We start from the raw sequence: 16,714 nt of genomic DNA, 5'->3' as shown, positions 1-16,714 counted from the left end.
CCAAAGCATTCCAATTGAAGTATGCAACAGTTCTACAGTTATTACTAGGCATTAACAGAATGAAATTCCAGGATTACACTCTGCATAAGAGTTCATTTTTTTCCAGTTCTCGATAACAGTGGTTTGTGAAAGTCACTGTAAAACCCTCTTACATGATATCATTACCCCATATTCTGTCAATATTCTTAAATAAATGTCACACCATGAAATTAAAAAATTGCTGTCAAATTGTTGTTCAGTCACTGATGCATTTGGAAAATATTGAATTGGTTTGAATCAGTTATTTATCTAATGTGCCATGTGTAAAACAAGCACTCTGCAACTGTTCAGTCGGTAATTGTATAATGTAGTAAAAAATAAGTATTGATTACTCAATTACCCAGTAGCAAAACCAATGTGAGGCGTTAATGGATGATTATTGACTTCTCTTTCCGTTCCATCTACTCCACCTCAGGCTCTCACTGGTTTCAATGTACTTAGTAGAAGCGTCTCGAGGGGTGTTACTGCTTTATTAATCCACGCTGTACACCTGCTGTTTCAGCAAAGAATTTAATACAGATTTCTGCCGTTTGGCTGGGATGAGGTTACATCCAAAGGCCACGGAGATGTCTGTAGCCATATTCTTTATCCCTTTCTTGTGTTTGAAATATATGCTTGAGCTCCCTTGTTAGAAATGGGGTTTCTGGCTGGCTATGGTATTCACCTAAGCCAGGCAGAGCCTACCACACTAGTCAGGACAGGTAAGTTACACATCAAAGATAACCTGTACTCATCCCCTGGTATCTGGCGCAGAGCAGTCAGGCTTATCCCCGGAGGCAATGTGTGAAGCGTTTGGGCAACACCCTCGCACCAGTGACACAGTAAATACACCACAAAAGAGACTCCACATAGGGTTATATAAAAATATGTTTCTATAATGTACACGTAATTAGTCCCAAAACAAATTACTTTACAACCTTGGCAATTATCAAGCATCACAGTGTATACAGTAAGAAGCAGGCTCATAGATTGTAAATGTCATAAAACATCATTTCTGTGTATATGAGACAGTCACTTCCATAAAGCTAGTTATCCTGAGTAGTGTGAATCACACCATATAACAGTGAAGGCCGAGGGTAGGGAATAAATATTGGCTCTAGAGAGGTACATATGAATTACCATCAGACTCCCTAAATACATCTCTCCCCACATGTCACCAAAACCTTTGGGGGAAAGAAAACAAGGTAAAATATTAGAAACACACATGCACAATGCTGTAACTTCCCAGTAATAGCATGGCATATGTGGAATAACATGAGTGCTACCGTGTAAAAAGGTAACTTCAGGCACTAGTAAAGCATAAGAATCATGCCAATTATGTACATGAAGTCATACATGGCTCCACAGCATATGTCTGCAGGCTTCTGTACCCCGATATTGCCAGGACCAACACAAGCAGCCCCTCAAAAGTCAGTACTACTAAGGCCTTGAAGAGAACCCAGCTATGTGTACAAACAGTTCAAAAACCACCCCCTTAACTTGTGTAAGATATTCCAGTGCAACAGCACCTAATTCACCAAATTCAAATATAGGGCGCCAGGACTCCCACGTGCCTACTAGCTTAAGTACCGTAGCTTTCTTTTGAAAGACTGCCCTCTGAGACTGTGGCCACTCCCTTTATTGGTAATAGAGTAAAGGCCGCCAAGCGGCGTGCAAAGGTGTCCCACACCTGTGTTAGGTTTTATGTGGTGGTTCCTCCGTTGTGGGCTCCTACAACCTCCAGGCCTCGGAAAGGGAAGGTGGGGAAGGAGGAGTACTCCTTTGGTCTCTCCGTTTCCCTGCGCCTGCTTGGGACAGGGGATGGTGGCACCTACCTCTGTGCGTGCCGCCAACCCCGTCATACTTGCTGCTGGGCGAGAGTGCACAGGGAGCTGTGGCTGCCACCCTTCAGCACTGTCTTTCCTTCTGCACAGTGGCTCGAAATGCAGAGGGGGGCTTCCTGGGCATTAAGGGGAACACATGCCACTCTACCCTCTGCCCCTCAAGGAAGTGCCTCTCGTGGATTCGTACGGACAGCATTCAGTACATGCTGGGTACCACCAACTGTTCACCCCATGTTGGTTTTGGTCCTGCTAAGAATAGAAGTGAAAGCGCTCACCACACACTAGCAGAGTATAAAGCACTCGATGCGCTAGGTACAAAGAAAGAGCGCTCACCACACACTGGAAAGCAACTTCTTGCGGAGGAGAGGGTGCCCACACGAACAAGGAGGAGGGGGACTCCAAGGGAATTGCAGACGGCAAGCCAGCACATTGGATTGCATTACAGCAGAGTAGCAGACCTAGTAATCCAGCAGGCAGCACATCAGCACAATAAGTCAAGTACTCTCAATGGCGGTTCCTCCTGGCAGTCCAGCAGTGCCTGATAAAACCAAAGTCAGGGAGCAGCTGGCAATAGGACACCAAGCAGAAAAGCAATCCAGTGAGTCCTTTAGGCCACCCAGCAAGTAGCAGGCAAAAGGGAAACCGCAGAAGAGCAGCCCTGATTAGACAGAGGTTTAGTTCCACTTCCAAAAGTGCTCTACAACATGGGGTTAGAGCCCCAGTACTTATACTCCAAATTGTCTTTGTTCAAGGGGTGACTTCAAAGGAACCCTTTCAAGTTTAACACAACCCCTTTCGACCCAGTGGGTAAATCAGCCCTTTTTGTGACGGCAGGACACAGCCTAATGATGTTTAAGGTGTGAACGACCTTTCCCAGCCCAGAAAGACTATCAGTATGCAGATGAATGCAGATGCCTTTATTGTCACACCCACTCTCTCCTGTGTTGTGGCTGTCTGGAAAGTATGCAGAAAGTGTAGCTGTCACTCTGCCCTAAACGTTTATTGGAGTCAGGCTGCAATGCACATAGAGTTACAAGTACAGAGAAATGCCCACTTTCTAAAAGTGACATATCTAAAATAGTAATGTAAAATCCAACTACACCTGTAAGCCAGATTTTTCACTACCATTCTAAACATACCATGCTGCTCCTTTCAGGTCAGAAATAACCACCATGAGAGTAGTGAAATACAAAATAGGCGGTTTGTCAGTACTAGGACATGTAAAACACAAACGTGTACTTCACCTGTCTTTCACATACACAGCCCCCTGCCCATAGGGCTAACTAGGGCCTCCCTTAGGGGTGACTTATGTGACTTAGGTGTAGTAAAAGAGACGTTGAGGCCTTGGCAGCTAGTTTGAAATGCCAAGACAAGGTGGTAGAAAACTGATCACACAGGTACTGCAGTGGCAGGCCTGAGATAAGTTTGAAAGACTATTTCTGTGGGTGGTGCAATCTGCGCTGGAGGCCCACTAGTAGCATTTAATTTACAAGCCCTGGGTATGTGGTATACCCCTTTACAAGGGGCTTATAGTTAAATTTAATAAGCCTAATACGTGTAACCCAATTATACCACGTTTTAGGGGAAAGAGCCACATGCACTTTAGCACTGATTAGCAGTGGTCATTTGCCCAAAGTCTTAAAGCCAACAAGAAGGTCAGAAAAATAGGAGGAGAAAGTCAAAACGTTTGGGTTTAACCCTGCATACAGTGCCGTATCCAACGTCCCTTTTGTATATTCTTTTTGAAAGATAGTCCAGCATTTTTAGGTCTGGCTCTACTCAAGATCTTTAGATTTTTCTAAAATTATATAATATACATATTTATATTTTCTAAAATTATATAATATACATATTTATAGGGCTCTCTGCCAGCCCTATTCATCCAGTCATCTCTTATGCCATTCATATTTGTCATCCATCCTCTACAGCATACTGCATGAGGCAGTGGGTCAGCCCATTTCAACCACTGGCTGACCTCACTGTGCGTGTCTGTATTCACCTATGTCAAATGGAACACATCTGCACACAGAGTAGTTCCCTTCAGTGCCAGAGACTATTAGGGAAAACTTTGTTTTTTTGACAAAAAATATTTCTGCCTTTAGGCAAATTCGAGGACCCGACGGCTCCCCCAACCATAAAGTTTTACAAAAGACGTGATAAACAAAACAAGCATTGGCAAAGCCAAAAGTGACAGGCCGAGGTCTAAAGTCTGTTGGAAGACACTACCTCCTACAGATAGTTCCTTTCCCTTGGTGCCCAGCAATTTGTCTATGAGACTGACAGACCTTAACGTTGATTCACTGCATGTTTTCCCCTTGTTGCCCACCAAGGGACTGCAGGTCCAGCACACCTCTGCGTTACCTCTGCACTTGATGATGGCAGGATCTTTGACATGGCTAGCACTGGAGACTGTCTGCCAGTGGCATGATGAGATTTTGTCTGTGGCCATTCAGCTTGTGTCCTACAGAAAGTCTGGTTCTTCTCTTTCATAGGAAGCCTGAAATAGAGTTCTCCCGTCTAGGGCATAATGTCAGGTCTCTGCCACCCATTTTGGGCATGGGAGGACAGAGGACTGCAGAGCTGCCACATGGACATTGCTCTATTCTCCTTAGAAGCAAGCTGTGGTCCAACTCTAAACACCTTGTGTATTCTACCATAACACATTCGCACTTGCAGTCAGATCACAGCACAATATATCTTTGTACAAAAGCCTGTTACCTCCCTAGTTCATACAGTGTTTTTCCTAGAATGTGTATTTTTCTACCTGACCTCCAGTGGCTTTCTTTGTCTGAGATTGTCAGCATGTTCAACTTTTTACCTGATGCTTCTTAGCTCCTAGATTATTTTTCAAACGCAGCATAGCCTTTTTTATGATTTGTGCATTCACGTACCTCTACCTAAATTGGTTGCAGGGGGAGAGGGGTTTTTTGTGCTTCACACAAATTGTTGTGTAGCAACATTTATTTTGTTTCCGCAGGCAAGCCACGTTTTTGCCTCTGATATTTTACCAGTGCTTTAGATTTCTCCTTTTATCTTTTCACAGGCCTGTCTGACCACTGCATTCTTGACAAACTGACAACATTTAATGTAGACTTCTCACCTGTACCTTAACTCAGAATGGCTCTCTGTTGGTACCTGTGCTTAATTTCTTCTGGTGTCTTTAGTCATGACGACCTCCTTCCCTGTGAGCTTGGCCCCATCCGTACCACTGTTCCCTGTTGGTTTCATTAATACTGTGCCCAAAATACTTCAGATTAATTCCAGTTTATATATTTAGCAATTACCAAGCATTAGAATGCCATTATAAGCATATTACTTTTGACAGGAGAAATGGGTAGGAAAATATAAATATCAGATACCTTAAAAAATGTACTTAAGGGATCATTATCGTGCTCTAGTATAGATGGCTATCTTCTGTATGTTGAGAAAAGTAGGATGGGGCTGATTATACATGATGTATACCCTATTGGTTTGGGTTTATATTATGTTCCAGTAAGATGTTTGAGTCCAAAAACCTAATAAGTAATGTGAATAAGCCAACACATAACTACAAACTGAGGTCAGGTTATATGTGGCAATATGTGGTTGTCTTCTGATGATTCAACGGTTTCTGGATTTTGGACCATCAAAACAACTTTGAAGCTATATTTAGAGCATGAGGTTAGCAAAATTAAATGGTGCAACCCATAGAATACTACATAAATCATTTTGCACTTGTGAGGTTGGTGGATGCCAAACCTGTTTTTAATGAAAAAGCCAGACTGGGGTGGACGAAAATTACATTTTCTTGAGGCCTACTGCAGAGTAATAATGCTCCTAGGTATTATGCCTGCCACTGAAGTAAAAATTGAACTTTTGCAGTGTTACTCTTTTCTGTATTAACATATACATTTTTCTGACGTCTGGTTGTTATGTCCGGCATTCTTAGTTTTCACTCCCACCTCCCCTTATCAAACAGTAAGTGGTTAGAGATGTCTCTTGTGGTACCAGACGTCCTTCTACAATGCACAGTCACAACCATCAGATTCTTTTTTCCACTTTTGTGATTGTAAGAACAATCTGCAGCTCCAGGTTGGTGATGGTTGACTAGTCCGAGGAAAACGCGAAAAGTAAGCCCAGAAAGCACCAGAAAGACAAGGAATATCACATTAACTGCAGAAAATGCCATGCGAACCAATGAACAGGTTTTTCACTTGGGTTTCAGCCGCATGGTTGGAAGATGCTTAGTCGGGTGGTGGTGTTTTTTCCTTGTTGTAGATTGGAGGGACTGATAAAACCCTTTTAAATTTGGTACAGATTACCGCCACAAGCCAGCACAAAAGAATGAGCACAGTGTGTGCCCTCTGTCTACATAACAACCACAAGTCAAAAGGCTGTTAGGCATTCAAAGAATACCTCTCTAGAAACCTTAAGGTTAGAGAGAAGCAAAGATGGGCAAATTATGTAATACTGCATTCAAAACGTGCTTGTTAAGAAGTACGGACTGTTGACTGACAGACGTTGCAGAGGAAGCACAGGGGGACTTGGAATCTGACCTTCAGAAGACAGTGTACATTGAACTATAAGGGAAGGAGGTGTCAAAAAGAACACCAAAAGACCATAAAATACCAAAAAAACAAAAGCCCACAGTACCTAAGGGTCATAATGGGGCTAAGCCAAAGGTTTTGGACCCAACCATATGACTCCATATCCTCTCTGAAAGGGACTGAGATTGGCTGAACAGTAAATTTACAAAGGAGAGAGACTTTTCAACTTCAAAAAGAGGAAGAGGACCTGCCTTGATAGTCAATGCACTTGACATTGATAGGAAGAAGCACTGACTCAAGGCTTAAATGGCAGTCCCTTTACAAAAGAGCTTGATTATTCCTACATGGTATTTTGAATTTTAATGCAGCCTACAGAGCAAAGCTGAGACAGAGGGCCACTTAGAACATGACCCCCACTAACACCAAAACAAAAGGAAGAGCAAGTACAGTAAGACAGCTTTCAGGACTATGAACAGTAAGAACAAGTGGTCTCTGAGACAGAAGGTCCGAACATATTGAAGGACCTAGAAATTGAGTTGCTAGAGGGAGGGTTTGACACATTGCTGGGTAGGCAACTCGCCACCCGACATATTGCTGTATAGCACAAGAGACGAAGCTTAACCCTTCACTCTAGATCCAGTTTGTAAAAGGAACAATATGGCACCCAACTCTTATCTTTGTATCAGCTGCTAGGAAAGAGCCAACACTCTCACCTCCTGGACCATCACCATATAGAGAGGGAAAGTGTATAGACGCGGTAGGCAGAAAGATTAATTAGCTGCCACACAGTGCAGAAGTGTAGTCTCCAGTTCTCTGCTGAACAGACACAGTCAGATGCAGCCATCAACAAGTGGTAAGAAATAGAGACGTTAATGCAACACCTCCCTGACAAATATGAAAAGCCAAGAGTATCATCCAGAAGACCATGTCACAGCCAGCCCGTGCCTAAAGTCGGTCTTTAAGGCCCAGGCACTACACTTGTGGAGACATGCAGGGCTGAGGGTCTCTTGCTTTAAACTGGAAGTCTAGCCTTTGTCCCCAGTATTCCATTTACTATTAAAAGTTTGTTTGGTGGAGCTGTGGACAAATCCCTACAGCAAATGAAAAAAGACACTGAGACAGTCAAAGTGATGAGGAGCTTACAATTTATTGGAACTTTCAAGAAGGGAATTGCCCCTGCTAGAGAACCAATGGACAGCTGAGGTTTCCAACCTATTCTACAACAAATGCATACCCCACAGCCCGCCACCTCCAAGGGAACAGGCAATTTATGGCAGTACCTGAAACACCTCTTGCGAGGAAGAGTGATAGGAAATTACCATACAACTTGAGGTCCACAACAACCAAAGAAACCAACCAACAGACCCCAGTAGGGGCAAATTAAGAGTTTCTCCAGGAGTTGAGAGAAATTGCCTCCAACAAATAGGTGCTAACTATAACACAGCAGGGATATTGCATAGAACTACAGGATCTACCATTAGAAGTAAAGCCAAAAGAAAGAGTTTACAAAGGCCAGGAATTTAAATTCCTGCAACAGAAGTTAAAAAGAACATAGATGAGCCATAGAGGAAGTACCAGCATGAGAGCACAACAGTCGGTGTTCTCTATGTACTTCCTACTCTCAAAACAGTTTTTGACAGTAAGGCCCCCTCATAGCCCTCAGATTCATAAAAAGTTTATTAAAAAGCAGAAATTCAAGATGACCACACTGCACATGGTCAAACTAATGATGGAGGACGGAGTCTGGATGGCGAACATTAGCCACAAGGTGGCTGCTTCTGTCTCCCTCTGAACAACAAATACAAGCAGTACCTCTGGTTTGTGGTAAAAAACTCACATTACTAGTTCAAGGCGCTTTAATTTGAGCCTGTGTCAGCAACAGGAAATTTCACAAAACGCTTTGTAGTCTTGGCAGCTCACATCAGAAGGCAGGGGAAACATGTACCTGATATCTGGGTGGATACCGTTTCTGATAATGAGAACTGTGAGGAAACTGTTGGGGATGATAGCATCATGTATCCCACTAATCCCAGACTCCACAAGACCAATCCATGAATGGCTCCAAAGCCCGGGGTGATAGGCAACAGGGGAAAGGAAGGACCTAATTGGCAGGCTATGTAAACTGATCTCCTTTCCCTCCCTGTGACATCACAACAGATTAATCGGGCACACACTTGGGGAAGCTGAACTGGAGAGGCAGATGAAACACTTAAGAAGCTATCAAACACATAAATGTGGTAGAACTCGAGACAGTTTTTCTGTCGGTAATATACTTTTGCCTACATGTCAAGGGAAGGATGGTACAGATCCAAACAGTCACCATAAGAAAGATATAGTTCCTCAACAAAAAAAAGGGCACAACATCCTATATCACATCCAAACTGTTACAAGAGACATGGAACCGATCCTTATAAAGGGGTATAACACTGTCATCTGCCAGGTGTGAGAAACATGGAAGCAGACATGCTAATCAGGTAAGGTGGCTCAGCCCATGAGAAGAAGCACAAACACGAGTTAGTGCACAAAATACTCCTGCAATGAGGTACACCACAAACAGACCTATTTCTAACACGCGCAAATGCAAAATGCCAAGATGTCATGTCTAGGTGTCTCAGAGTAATTCCCTGTCCATAAATTGGTCAAAGACCTTTGCACACGCTTTTCCACCAATCCCTCTTATACCACTAGTGCATTATACTGACCCCACAGCGGGTCAGACAGACATGGTGTAGTGCTTTCCTCTTAGCTAGTTTCTAAGCACTAACATAACACACCAGAAATGCACTTCTGAGTTCAAAGGAGACTTTTATTGTTGTTAATTCTTCCCCAACCACACTTTTTATGTTGACGAATTAGTAGCTTTCACGCCCGCGTTAATCAAACAAAATATATCAGTTTGCAATATACACAGCAGGTTATATTTATAAGATATTGAATGCAAAGCAAAACAAATACTTCACCGTGTGGGAAACTATTTACAGCTTCATCTTTCTAAGGTCTGCAAGCTGATGACCCCCTGTCAGCCGCGAGAAAGAGATTCATCTACCCACACTGGATTGCTGGCAGCTGGCGCCAAGCTCCAGCACGAGGTCCGGCAGATTCGAATCTGAATCTCTGCAGCCTGTGTCATTCGTTACAAAGGTGTGCCCCCTCCTCTCAGACCTGGGAAACTGAGCAAGCCTTTTGGAGACTGGCCAGGTCTCCGAGACTACTCCTGTTCCCAAGCTCAAGCGGAGAGAAAAACACCCATGTACTCTCTCTTATCAGGTCTAGTCTACTGTGAGAAAAAACATCTTGGTTCATCTGGTGCAAAAACACAGCTTGGAAAAATACAGCTTGGATTCTCAACTGCAAGATCTAACTCCACGTTAAAGGCAATAGGCAGCTAACCTAGATATCAAATGCAATGTCTAGTGTCATGTCAAAGCCCATAGGCAGCTAAGCTGAATATAAAATGCAATGTATAATATCATGTCAAAGCCAATAGGCAGCTGAGCTGAATACAAAATGCAATGTATAATATCATGTCAAAGCCAATAGGCAGAATACAGAATATAATGGCTAATGCAATGTCAAAGCCAATAGGCGGCTAAACTGAATACAGAAAGTAATGGCTAATGCCATGTCAAAGCCAATAGGCGGCTCAACTGAACAAAACATACAATGTGCTACTGGTAAACATTGAGCAACTAATATGCGCAGTGGTGAAACACAAAGTCATTGGTCAAAACAAAATTTAACAAATGGCAGTACATTCCGCCCTTTGACCAATGAATTTTTGTTTCACATATCTCTTGTTTCAAACAAAACAAAAAAAAAACATCAGCACAAAAAAAAAACATTATCAGCAAGTCAGATTTGAATGATCAAAGCAATACCTGTAAAGCAATAGAAGTTAATTAACATATAGATCTCATAACTTTTCACATCAGATACATCTACATAGAAAAGACTGGGCAATTTGTACTCTGAATGAGTCTCTAATTCAACAGTGTTAGCAATTTGATGTGGCATGAGTTCTACTCATGTAAAGGTGCACGGTCCACCTGAAAGGTTTGCTGGAAGATAAGCAAAAGTCAGAGTTCCATATGAGAGGGAAAAAAAAAAAAAATCACAGCTTAGTTCCAGTGGAAGAATGCAATCAAACAAGTTGAACTTGAACTGAAGGCGCAGTTTGCGCAAAATGGATCCATGGTGCTGGCACTTTACTCAGCCAGGTTCAGGTTGGGGATTCGGTCCCTTCCCCGACCCCACACGCACACACCGGAAGGGGGACCACACAGCACACTCAGGGACAGTGGCGAAACGTGGTAGGATCTGCAAAAGAAACAAGTATGACTTTTCTTGCAAATAACATTTTTCATTTAAACTGCACCCTTCCTCTTTCTTTCCCTGTTTTATAATCAGCAGGACGTTTTTTGGGGCCCTTTGTTATATTCACTGCAGGTTCTGGAGGATCACTTGGGGCTTCAGCCCACACATCAGCACTGAGGTTTTTATCTGCTGCGCCACAGCTTCCCTTTTCTTGCACTGTCAGAAGGGCTGGGGCAGACTCCTTCTTTACCAAACCTCCATTCACTGCATTTTTGCCAATTTGGGCCATTCTGTCTCGAATTTGTATGAATGAATCAGATTCTTTTCTAGGTATCAGCATAATTTCGATTTTTCCTTGGTAATTTGCAGCAATCACTCTCCCTAAAACCTGATCAATTTGCCATTTCTGATCTGGTAACTTTCCTCTCCCCAACTGCTCTGTGACTGCTTGCATGACAGATTGCTTTTGTGCGTGCTGCACAGTTTTTATCAAATCTAGGGGAATGTGCATCTCTCTCATCTCTGCCCACCTGTAAGTGGCTTTTTCTCTCAGCTGTTCACATTTCTGGGGCACCCACTTAGCCATCCCCACTAAGGCAGAATTCTGGGTGTACACTTCTCTCTCTGCATTTTTCTCATTAACATCTGCAAGGTAATTGAACCAGTTAGGTGCTAAAACATTAGCAATGAACCAAAAATCAGCGTAAAAATGACACATCTCACGTAGCTCTTGCTTTAAAATCTGACACACATTATTCAACTCCATTCCTTCTCCTGTGCCAGAAAACATTTCAGTCAATGAATCATTAGTAAAACAAACATGCTTTTTATCTTCAGTGGACACGAATTCAAATGGTGCACTCATCGGTAACTCTTTTATCTGTGGTACTCTAGCCCTGTCTCGCAAGTACCAGATCCATTGTATGATTCTAGCTAGGGGCACTATTTTCTTTCCTTGTTCTTGAATTACATGTACATAAGTATTTCCTTCTTGCACTGCGCAGAAACCTAAAGTCTGCATTATTTCATTTGCCAAATCACAAGCGCGCAGCTGCATATAATTTTTCACAGTGACCATATACAAAAGTGTTAGGATTTCTCTCAAATGAGAGCTATTCTTTTTCCAAAAATCAAACAAGCTAATGTTCTTTTTGCTTCATTCTGCAACAGTAACTCGTAAATCACATTCTGGTCTCTCTCGTCTGTGTTATCAGTTAAGGAATGCATTTTGGCTGCCAAAAACCCTGGCTCACACGAAAACTCAGTGCAGCTCGGAGCTGTCTTAACCCCCTCATTACTGGAATGGGACAAGAAAGATTCTTCTACAACAGCATTTTTATAACTTTCAGTCTGGCTAATTTGCTCACGTAAATTCCTATTTTCATGTTCCAACTGCCTACATTTCTCCTGCATTTCTCTATAAGCAGATAAAGGTATCCAGACCTTTCTGTCATCATTACTTCCAAAAGACACGCTTTCTACATATGTACAACAGAAATTATTTCTCAAAGCAATATCAGGCAGTTTAGCTACACATGCATTTTCAAACATGGTCTGCCGTGCTTCTGTAATTCTCCAAACAGAAAACAATTCACAGTTTTTACTAGCACCATCGGGCAGTTTAACAACACATGCATTCTCAAACATGGTCTGCAGTGCTACTGTGATTTTCCAAACAACAAAAACAATTCCTGTAATTCTCCAAACAACAAAAAAAACAATTACACTTTTAAAGTGTGCACTTAGAAATCTACCAACTCGTCAATACCCCTTAATCAACTCTTAATGATCGACCCCACTTCTGGTACCAATTGTAGTGCTTTCCTCTTAGCTAGTTTCTAAGCACTAACATAACACACCAGAAATGCACTTCTGAGTTCAAAGGAGACTTTTATTGTTGTTAATTCTTCCCCAACCACAATATTTATGTTGACGAATTAGTAGCTTTCACGCCCGCGTTAATCAAACAAAATATATCAGTTTGCAATATACACAGCAGGTTATATTTATAAGATATTGAATGCAAAGCAAAACAAATACTTAATCGTGTGGGAAACTATTTACAGCTTCATCTTTCTAAGGTCTGCAAGCTGATGACCCCCTGTCAGCCGCGAGAAAGAGATTCATCTACCCACACGGGATTGCTGGCAGCTGGCGCCAAGCTCCAGCACGAGGTCCGGCAGATTCGAATCTGAATCTCTGCAGCCTGTGTCATTCGTTACAAAGGTGTGCCCCCTCCTCTCAGACCTGGGAAACTGAGCAAGCCTTTTGGAGACTGGCCAGGTCTCCGAGACTACTCCTGTTCCCAAGCTCAAGCGGAAACACCCATGTACTCTCTCTTATCAGGTCTAGTCTACTGTGAGAAAAAACATCTTGGTTCATCTGGTGCAAAAACACAGCTTGGAAAAATACAGCTTGGATTCTCAACTGCAAGATCTAACTCCACGTTAAAGGCAATAGGCAGCTAACCTAGATATCAAATGCAATGTCTAGTGTCATGTCAAAGCCCATAGGCAGCTAAGCTGAATATAAAATGCAATGTATAATATCATGTCAAAGCCAATAGGCAGCTGAGCTGAATACAAAATGCAATGTATAATATCATGTCAAAGCCAATAGGCAGAATACAGAATATAATGGCTAATGCAATGTCAAAGCCAATAGGCGGCTAAACTGAATACAGAAAGTAATGGCTAATGCCATGTCAAAGCCAATAGGCGGCTCAACTGAACAAAACATACAATGTGCTACTGGTAAACATTGAGCAACTAATATGCGCAGTGGTGAAACACAAAGTCATTGGTCAAAACAAAATTTAACAAATGGCAGTACACATGGTTTTCAGATCTGATGGAGATAGCACAGCATTTGTTAATGATACTACCTGTTTCGCAAGACTTACTGGCAATATAAGAGGGACAAGTATGTCCTCCAAAGCCAACCACTCTGTTCAGCAGTGTGATTCACATGCTATATCGCCAAATATAGTAGATTTATCCACTGGTGCAGGAAGGAAAATGTGGCACATGAAATAAATGGAAATATTGTTATAATAACATATGTAACATACCTCCTAGGGGAGAACTTTTCAAACACATCCATCAAAGTGCATCTTGCAGCTATCATTGCATTAACCAGGGGCACCAAATGGAAAAGTTTGTCTAACACAGTAGTCATTAAAGAACTCATGAAAGGGATAAAGAGGCCTGCACCAACAAGGTTGGCACCCACACCAATGTGGAACCATAACCTAGTACTGACACAGATAAAGCACCATTTGCACAAAACAGGATTTGAAATTCCTAACAATTAAAATATAATTCCTGGTTGCCATCACATCACTGTGCAGAGTTTGAAAATTGCAAGCCTACACAGTACAAGAACTATACTTTCAGATTTGCAAGAATAAAGTAGTCATGAGGACAAACTATGTGTTTTGCCTGTGGTAATAGCTAATTTCCATGTACATCAAATGATAAAGCTGCCTGCCTTTTCAAACAGCCAAAAATACATGGAGAATGAGTTGTACACTCACAAGATTTCAGAAGAGCAGTAGTGTATAACCTGCAAAAAATGAGTCTGTGGAGGAGAGGGAAGCAATTATTTGTCCCACTTGCACCTGGAAGGATAGGGTTGCCAATCACAAAAGGAACTGTTGCAATGTGGATTGTACAAACCATCCAAACTTGCTACAAACCTAATGTGGTATATTTAGAAGAAAGACTAAGATCCCACTCCACTAGGAAAAGAGGGCCACCCTAGCCTTCATTGTTGATATATTCATCAATGTCATTTGAATGGTAGCCATGTGGTCATCAGTGCACACATTCACAAATCATGAATACGTAGACATTCAAGTTAACAGGGAAGCTCAGGTGGGACAGAGGGTCTTACGGCCTCTTCCAAGTGAACACCACTACATAATGCACAGTATGTTATTCCTGAAAAGATTTAATGTTCAAAATGAAATGGTTACTTAACTGTTGGAGTAGTTTTTTTTAGCTTGAAAACTTTTGTGCAGTGATACATATAACTGCAAGAGGGTATATATAGACACATTGTAACAATCCTTTTCTCCTCCTTGCCTGTGCGTCTACTCCCCAGGTTCCATGTGCCTCATGCCTGCTGAGAATGGGCTGCGGCAGTGGAACATCTGCCAGCCACCTGCTGAGACCCGATATAGTTTCAGACCATCCAGCACTGTGATGCTCAAGAGTTTGGACTCCCGATTTTCTCTAGGATTCTCCAGAGGGGAAGTCTCTGCCTCTTCATAACCCCGTGATGGGCTGTGTAAGGCCAACGTCCTAGAGGGCTGGTACACTAGTACAGCGTCACAAGACTGGTTTTACTTGTGTAAAGCTGAGCACCTAACTTTCAGCTCCCTGAGGGACTAACTCTTCCATACCTTGCATGCACACTCTGAGTAGCCACTCCCTAGAAGGAACACACTAACGGGATAACTGCTGTCACCAACCCTCATACCGGACACTTCTGCAGACATACATGATTACCTCTTCCATCGTTCCTACTGAGTGATGCAAATGTATGCTTCTTTCCGACCTTGCAACAGAATTTTGCAAAAGAGAGCACCTGCTGCTGCAGTAATTCTCTTCACTGCACATGCATACTTAGGGCCATATGTACGAACACTTTTTCCCATAGACATAGAATGGGTAAAAACCTTTGCTACATCTGGCCCTTAGTGAAGAAAATCGTGCACTACGTTTATAAGGGCCATCGAGTGTAGAGAAAACAGATCTCTTTGCCCAGTCCTGTATTTCTAACCATGACTCCATTCTCACTGTAGCATTTTGCTCTGTTTGATGACGTCTGCTTTGTTTTTGATGTATTGTTACATAATTCTCCGGATGGCCCATTTAAAACCTTCCTGTCAACCAACCTTAATCTCACTATATCAACTGCAGCTCAGGGGTCAAAACCTGTGCAGGTTTATGGAGAGACTAATCAATGTAGCTGGGAGAGATGCCATTTGCAGTAATACTATACAGGTATATCACGTATCCATATTTCATATGTTTGAATCGGTATGGACACTGATAGATAGTGGTGGAACTTCATGAGTGGCAAATGCGTGAACCTCATTTCGCTGGATACGATTTAGCCCCAGTCTCTCAAATGTTCTAAAGTGGTGAAATAGCTCAAAAGCCAGTGCTGTCAAAACAAATGCAGATTTTGCCCTTGTCACTTTTCCCCTTTTATTTGCATTTTTTGTTGCTAATCATCAGTAATGTTTTAAAACCTCATCAATAATGATCTAAGGTTATTATAGAACATTTTTTAAAGGTTGGCCCGACGCAGTCTATCGGGAGATTATTCGTCTTTCTATAATGTATACCGAATTCCGGTTAACATATATATATATTTTTTTAATGCAGCATCCAGAACTACTGCCCAGAGTGAGCCGCAGAGAGAAAGGAGGTAGGTTAAATCCATTTTAATTCATTTTTATATTGTTTTTTTTCCCTATTAAAGTTTTTTAATTGAATATTCCTGCTTTGGCTCATGTGATTTGAATTGAAGCAGTTTTACTTTTAGTGTAAGGTTGAACAACTAGTTTCGGCGACCGTGCATTTCAATGCCTGCTTTCTGTGTGCATGAGAAGAAGGAATTATGCAGTTATTTCCCCACTGGACAATGCTATTGAATATCAGTCCTATTTTAAGGACATTCTGCAGTAATCCAAATAAGGGTGATGGGAGTCCTGTGGTTGTAAATTCCGCCTAAAGGTAGTCCATCTTGTGCTGAGTGATCCTGGGCCAACAGGCCTCTTATTATCCTGGCTACATCTATTCTAACTAAATTCAATTTTGTTGGACAATACCCCCACTTGGTTTGAACCAGGCCTTAAGAAGTTCCTTGTCTTCCTGTGTCCTGATGAGGCCATAATTGTTATGGGCCGAAACACCTCAACATTTCTGGAAGGAGTCCAACAAATTTGAATTTAATTAGAATAGGTGTAGCCAGGGTAATAAGAGGCCAGTTGGCCCAGGA

General features: G+C 42.2%; 1 protein-coding gene across 2 annotated transcripts in view; it reads left to right on the top strand.

The window, feature by feature from the left end:
- The window catches only part of SH3D19 (SH3 domain containing 19), a 324,933-nt gene that overhangs the window by 206,810 nt on the left and 101,409 nt on the right, over positions 1-16,714 (top strand). For both annotated transcript variants that reach the window (XM_069242645.1, XM_069242646.1), the window contains exon 4: positions 16,099-16,141. In XM_069242645.1, coding sequence (XP_069098746.1) covers positions 16,099-16,141 — 43 coding nt within the window. The remainder of the gene's footprint in view (positions 1-16,098; positions 16,142-16,714) is intronic.

Source organism: Pleurodeles waltl, chromosome 1_2, assembly GCF_031143425.1.
Source record: "Pleurodeles waltl isolate 20211129_DDA chromosome 1_2, aPleWal1.hap1.20221129, whole genome shotgun sequence".
In the NCBI taxonomy this organism is placed as follows: domain Eukaryota; kingdom Metazoa; phylum Chordata; class Amphibia; order Caudata; family Salamandridae; genus Pleurodeles; species Pleurodeles waltl.
The sequence above is the reverse complement of the archived record's forward strand: the minus strand, read 5'-3'. Positions and strand labels throughout refer to the sequence as shown.